General features: G+C 44.6%; 1 protein-coding gene across 3 annotated transcripts in view; it reads left to right on the forward strand.

The window, feature by feature from the left end:
- LOC122551600 (myosin light chain kinase, smooth muscle-like) overlaps nucleotides 1–6,293 on the forward strand; it is a 422,603-nt gene that overhangs the window by 201,429 nt on the left and 214,881 nt on the right. For all 3 annotated transcript variants that reach the window (XM_043693744.1, XM_043693745.1, XM_043693743.1), the window contains exon 6: nucleotides 2,476–2,638. In XM_043693744.1, coding sequence (XP_043549679.1) covers nucleotides 2,476–2,638 — 163 coding nt within the window. The remainder of the gene's footprint in view (nucleotides 1–2,475; nucleotides 2,639–6,293) is intronic.

Here is a 6,293-nt window from a genome sequence, read left to right on the forward strand (position 1 = left end):
TTACGATCGAGGAGGGATAGCAGCAAAAGCTGCATTTGGAGTCAAAATGAAACCAAGTTCATAAGTATTTTGTTGTGGTTCTGTTCGCCGAGCTGGAGGTTTTTGTTGCAAACGTTTCGTCCCCTGGCTAGGCGACCTCATCAGTGCTTGGGAGCCTCCTGCGAGGCGCTTCTTTGATGTTTCCTCCGGTGTTTATAGTTTCGGTTGTCAGTTTCAGCTGTCCGCTGTAGTGGTTGGTATATTGGGTCCAGGTTGATGTGTTTGTTGATGGAGTTTGTGGATGAATGCCATGCCTATAGGAATTCCCTGGCTGTTCTTTGTTTGGCTTGCCCTATGATAGTAGTGTTGTCCCAGTCGAATTCATGTTGCTTGTTGTCTGCGTGTATGGCTACTAAGGATAGCTGGTCGTGTCGTTTCGTGGCTAGTTGATGTTCATGTATGCGGATTGTTAGCTGTCTTCCTGTTTGTCCTATATAGTGTTTTGTGCAGTCCTTGCATGGTATTTTGTACACTACATTAGTTTTGCTCATGTTGGGTATCGGGTCCTTTGTTCTGGTGAGTTGTTGTCTGAGCGTGGCTGTTGGTTTGTGTGCTGGTATGAGTCCGAGGGGTCACAGTAGTCTGGCTGACAGTTCTGAGATGTGGTACATGTATGGAATGAGCTGCCAGAAGAAGTGGTGGAGGCTGGTACAATTGCAACATTTAAAATGCATTTGGATGGGTATATGAATAGGAAGGGTTTAGAAGGATATGGGGTCAGTGCTGGCAGGTGGAACTAGATTGCGTTGGGATATGTGGTCGGCATGGACGGGTTGGACCGAAGGGTCTCTTTCCATGCTATACATCTCTATGACTCTATGTGTATGGCGTTGGAAAAGCAGACAGCATCCAAGGAGCAGGAGAATTGACTTTTCGGACATAAGCCCTTCATCAGGAATGAGGCTTGTGGGCTGGAAGGCTGAGAGATAAATGGGAGTGGGGTGAGGTTGGGTGGAGTGTAGTTGAGAAAGTGATAAGTAGATGAGGGTGAGGGAGAAGGTGATAAGTTGGGGGTGGTTGGAGATGGGAAAAGTGATCGACAGGTCAAGAGGGCGGTGCCGAGTTGGGGATTGGGATAATGTGGGGGGGAAGTGAAATGAGGAAACTAGTGAAATCCACATTGATCTGTGTGGTTGCAAGTTCCCAAGGTGGAATATGAGGCATTCTTTCTCCAGGTGTCAGCTGGTAAGGGTTTGTCCAGGCAGGAGGCCCAGAAGCTGCATGTCCTTGGTGGAGTGGGAGGGGAAGTTGAAGTGTTCAGCAATGGGGTGGTGGGGTTGGTTGGTGTGGGTGTCCCAGAGATGTTCTCTGAAACGATCTGCAAGTAGTGTCCTGTCTCCCCAATGTAGAGGAGACCACATCAGTGCAATGGATACAGTAGATGACATTGGCAGAGGCGCAGGTAAATGTCTGTTGAATGTGGAAGGATCCTTTGAGGCCGTGGACGGAGGTGAAGGGGGAGGTGTGGTCACAGAATTTGAACTTCCTGTGGTGGCAGGGAAGGTCCCGGGCGTGAGATGTGGGTTGGTGGTAGGTGTGGATCTGACAAGGGAGTCAAGGATGCTGATAGGGGTGAGGAGGGAAATATATCCTTCGTGGTGGGTCTGTTTGTCGGTGGCAGAAGTGGCGGAAGATGATGCAATGTCTGCAGAGGTTGGTGGGCTGGAAGGCGAGGACCAGAGGGGTTTCTGATCTTGCTGCATTGTGAGTGATGGGGTTCAATGGCAGAGGTGCAGGAAGTGGAGGAGATGCACTGGAGGGCATCGTCGACCATGTGAGAGGGGAAATTGCGATCTTTAAAGATGGAGGCCATCTGGGATTTTCTGAGGGGGAGTTGGTCATCCTGGGAACAGATGTGGCAGAGGGGGAGGAATTGGGAATAAGGGATGGCGTTTTTACAGAAAGCAGGGTGGGAGGAGGTGTAGTCCAGGTAGCTGTGGGTGTCGGTGGGTTTGTGGTAGGTGTATGTGGTTAGTCGGTTGTCAGAGGTGGAGATGGAGAGGTCCAGGAAAATGAGGGAGGTGTCCGAGATGGTCCAGGTGAATTTGAAGTCGGGGTGAAAGGTGTTAGTGAAGTTGATGAACTGTTCGACCTCCTCCTGGGAGCATAAGGTGGCACCGATACCTTATGGAACTCAAATTCACCTGTAAACATGTCATAAAGAATCTTTCAGTGCTCAACAAGATTTCAGGTCATAAGAACATGCTGAAATTAAAGCAAAACAATACTAAATAGGTGGCATTAAATGTGGAAAACCCATATCGCAAATATGATTGCAGTGCTGCAAAAGACGTTTATATCGTTGAAAACATTTTGTCATTTGAGTCTTGGTTGTGGTGGCATGGTATCATAATTTTACCGTGATCATTTTCTTTAGAAAGTGCAAAATAGTTAAAGGAAGTATTTTTGAAAAGGGCTTCATTTCTTTAATTGCAGTCGATATTCTACTCCATCAGTGGAAAACAGGCCGAGTATTTGGGGTGAAAGCCCACCAAAGTTTGTCACTAAACCAACACGACTAATTGTCAAAGAAGGACAGAGCGGTAAATTCTCCTGCAAGATAACAGGCAGACCTCATCCTCAAGTAATCTGGCTGAAGGTAAATCAAGTTTGACTCTGATATTGTACAGCACTGATTTAAACAAACTGAACTTTTTAAAAATATAAATGATTTAAACTGAGTACTGATTTAAAGTTCTGAGATCTTTGCCAAATCTGTTAACCTGTTTGTATATTCCAGAAGTTGCTTACAGTCGATTAGATACTTCTGTATATATATCTGATTAAGTTGCCTTGAAAATCATTGTCTGTTAACCTACTGCATAACATACGGGATGGCACAGTGGCTCAATGGTGGGGCAACACGGTGGCTCAGTGGTTAGAACTGCTGCCTTATAGTGCCAGGGACCTGTGTTCGATTCCAGCCTTGGGCGACTGTCTGTGTGGAGTTTGCATGTTCTCCTTGTGTCTGTGTGGGTTTCCTCTGGATGCTCTGGTTTCCTCCCACAGTTCAAATATTTGCAGGTTAGGTGAATTAGCCACACTAAATTGCCTATTGTTTTTGGGGATGTGTCAGTTAGGTGCATTAGTCAAGGGTCAATATAGGATAATAGAGTAGGTGAATGGGTCTGGGTGGGTTACTCTTCGGAGAGTGGATGTGAACTTGTTGGGCCAAAGTGCCTGTTTCCACACTGTAGGGATTCTATGACTCTATGAACTACTTTCTCCTTTATATGAGTGATACTTCATCTCCATTCCCTCCCACCCCAAATGAAGACAGGTTTTCAAAAGCTGCATCTTTCTTGCCACTGTTCCATGTCCACAGAGTCTTCCTGCCTCTGTAAAAGTATGTGCCTCAATGTTTGAAATGGGGTTCCCGCATACCAACTGGAAGGGAGATGGGATTGCTGCATTGATCATTTTTGGGAGGCCTGACATAATTTATTGCAATCAGCCATAGTGTGGTTCTTTCATTATATTTGAAGCTGTGGCAGGGCAGAAATCCAACCTCCACCCCCCAACCCCGCAAACAAGCTGATGTCCAATCAGATTCTAGCAGCAGTGCTGCAGTAACAGCTGGGTTAACAGAACAATGATCACCACTGAGACTGCAATGGAAGCTTCACCAGGGATTGACAATGGATTTTATAGAGAGGTGAGTGAAGCAGGGAGACTGACAATAAGAAAAGTGGGTTGAGTTCCCTCCCTTGCTGAATCCAAATCCCTTCATTGGGCACAGAGTGCCTGGTTACAAGGGCGTCCCTCATGAAGAGGACAGACAAATTCAATGCGTTTTCCTTGGCAGTGCCCACACTGTGATAGCCTCATGGCTGCAGGTAGAATTGGTGTCAGGAAGAGGTGGGAATTGTATCACTTCCTGGATGATTGTGTGGCCCAAAGCTGCATGTCTTTAAAATCTCCTCCATTGGATGGACATGGCCTAAAGGTCTATTCTAACTTTCTAATCTTCCATCTATTCAGAATTTTAAAAATATTTTAAGATAATTAACACAATATTCCATAACTCAGTGGAAAAAGAGCATCTCATTTATTTTCATATCCACAAATGTTAATGATCCCTGATCTGAAGTAACAAAATGTGAAAATAATGACAGCTGTTCCTTTGAAAAAATTCATGAGAAGGAATTTATCGTTTATTGATTCTCTAACATATATCCCTGAGTTCTCCTCATTATATCACAAACATATGTCCTTCAGTCACAAACATAGTGAAATTAGGTTTTTTGGTTAATTTTGCAGTTTACTGCAAGTTGCACTTGTGTGCTTTCACTATGTGTAATATTCATTTGAGTTATTATTGCCATTCACAATTTCAGTCTATGTTGCCATGGGGAGACATGAGTGTAATGCATGTCTATAGTCCTGTTTGAGTCCAACATAGCTGACCCACAGAGAGTTAACACTACAGGACTTCAGAGTTCTCTGAAATGGATGGCTGTGTATCTGACCCATTTCCTAGAAGCAATAAAAAATAGTTTGACATCCCCCGATCACACTTATTCTTCCTTTGACAAGGCTGTTCATTTGAACTCAGCAGGGGTCACTGCCAAGTTGTGTTGATGCTTTGGGTTGGTGGATTGGAGGGAGGAGGACAGGGGAGCTTTAGTTGATTAAAAAACAGACATGAGTCAGACTATTTAAAAACAAATGGGAAGCCAACAGGCACTGAAGCCCTGTGATGGAATAATGAAGAGGGGAAGTATCACTTAAGCTAGCATGATGACTCACTCTGATGGAGTATTCAGATCAGATGTTGCTCTGAGCAGCAAGAGTATGCGTAAATAGTTTGTTCCATTTGCACTTTCCCATTGACTTCCTGTGGTATTTTGTACTTGAGGCCCTTGCCATCCACCTGTTCAAAAAACTTTTGTTGTCTCTATGGGGCATCCAGGACCTCGATGAACAGGGCAAGCAACAATGTATCTCTCACACATCTTCATTTTGATTGATTAAAATGAGCGAGTGTCAGTTTGAATATCGAATTCAGAGTCAAATCAGATACAGAAGAGAATGAAAAAAGAGAGCAAAAGGAAGTTTGGATTGAAAAATAAGAGACAGAACAAAAATGGTAAAAAATAAACAGTTTAAACTTAAAGGATAGACCAGATCTAAAAGTTGAAGCTCTAATTTGGACGAAGGCTAATTTTGACGGTATTAGACAAGAACTTTTAAAAGCTGATTGAGGGCAGATGTTCGCAGGTAAAGGGATGGCTGGAAAATGGAAAGCCTTCAGAACTGAGATAACGAGAGTCCAGAGACAGTATATTCCTGTCAGGGTGAAAGGAAAGGCTGGTAGGTATAGGGAATGCTGGATGACCAGAGAAATCGAGCGTTTGGTTAAGAAAAAGAAGGAAGCATATGTCAGGTATAGACAAGATAGATCGAATGAATCCTTAGAAGAGTATAAAGACATTATACAAGAGGGAAATCAGGCGGTTTTTGTGTGGAGCCACAGGAGATGGGGAGATATTAAACGAGTATTTTGCATCAGTGTTTACTGTGGAAAAGGACGTGGAAAATATAGAATGTAGGGAAATAGATGGTGACAGCTTGAAAAATGTCCGTACTACAGAGGAGGAAGCGCTGGATGTCTCAAAACACATAAAAAGGGGTACATCACCAGAACCTAATCAGGTGTACCATTAACTCTGTGGGAAGCTAGAGAAGTGATTGCTGGGCCCCTTGCTGAGATATTTGTATCATCGATAGTCACAGATGAGGTGCCAGAAGACTGGAGATTGGCTAACGTGGTGCCACTGTTTAAGAAGGATGGTAAAGACAAGCCAGGGAACTATAGACCAGTGAGCCTGATGTCATTGGTGGGCAAGTTGTTGGAGGGAATCCTGAGGGACAGGATGTAGAGAGGAACCTCGATTATCTGAATATCAATTATCCGAAAATCGGATTATCCAAAGGAGAGTTCGAAGTCCCCATAGAAAAACTACATCAAAGACGTGTTTCTAACACTGATTGCATCTTTTGTTTACAGTGATTAAACAGGCACCGTGTCCAAATGACTGACCTCCTGCCATCTCTCTCTCCCCACACCTTCTCTGGAGTTCTACAAAGGGGTGTACCCTAATCATCCCACCCATTTGCCCAGATAATCTCTCCAACATTGTCCTGTGTGGGCGGCGGTGTTGGACGGGTTTGGGGGAATGGGGTTGGGGGTGAGGGATGGTGTTGGAGGGGGTTAGGAGGTGGGGGACAGGGTTGGGGGTGGCAGATGGGTT

This window comes from Chiloscyllium plagiosum, chromosome 7 (assembly GCF_004010195.1).
Source record: "Chiloscyllium plagiosum isolate BGI_BamShark_2017 chromosome 7, ASM401019v2, whole genome shotgun sequence".
Taxonomy (NCBI): Eukaryota; Metazoa; Chordata; class Chondrichthyes; order Orectolobiformes; family Hemiscylliidae; genus Chiloscyllium; species Chiloscyllium plagiosum.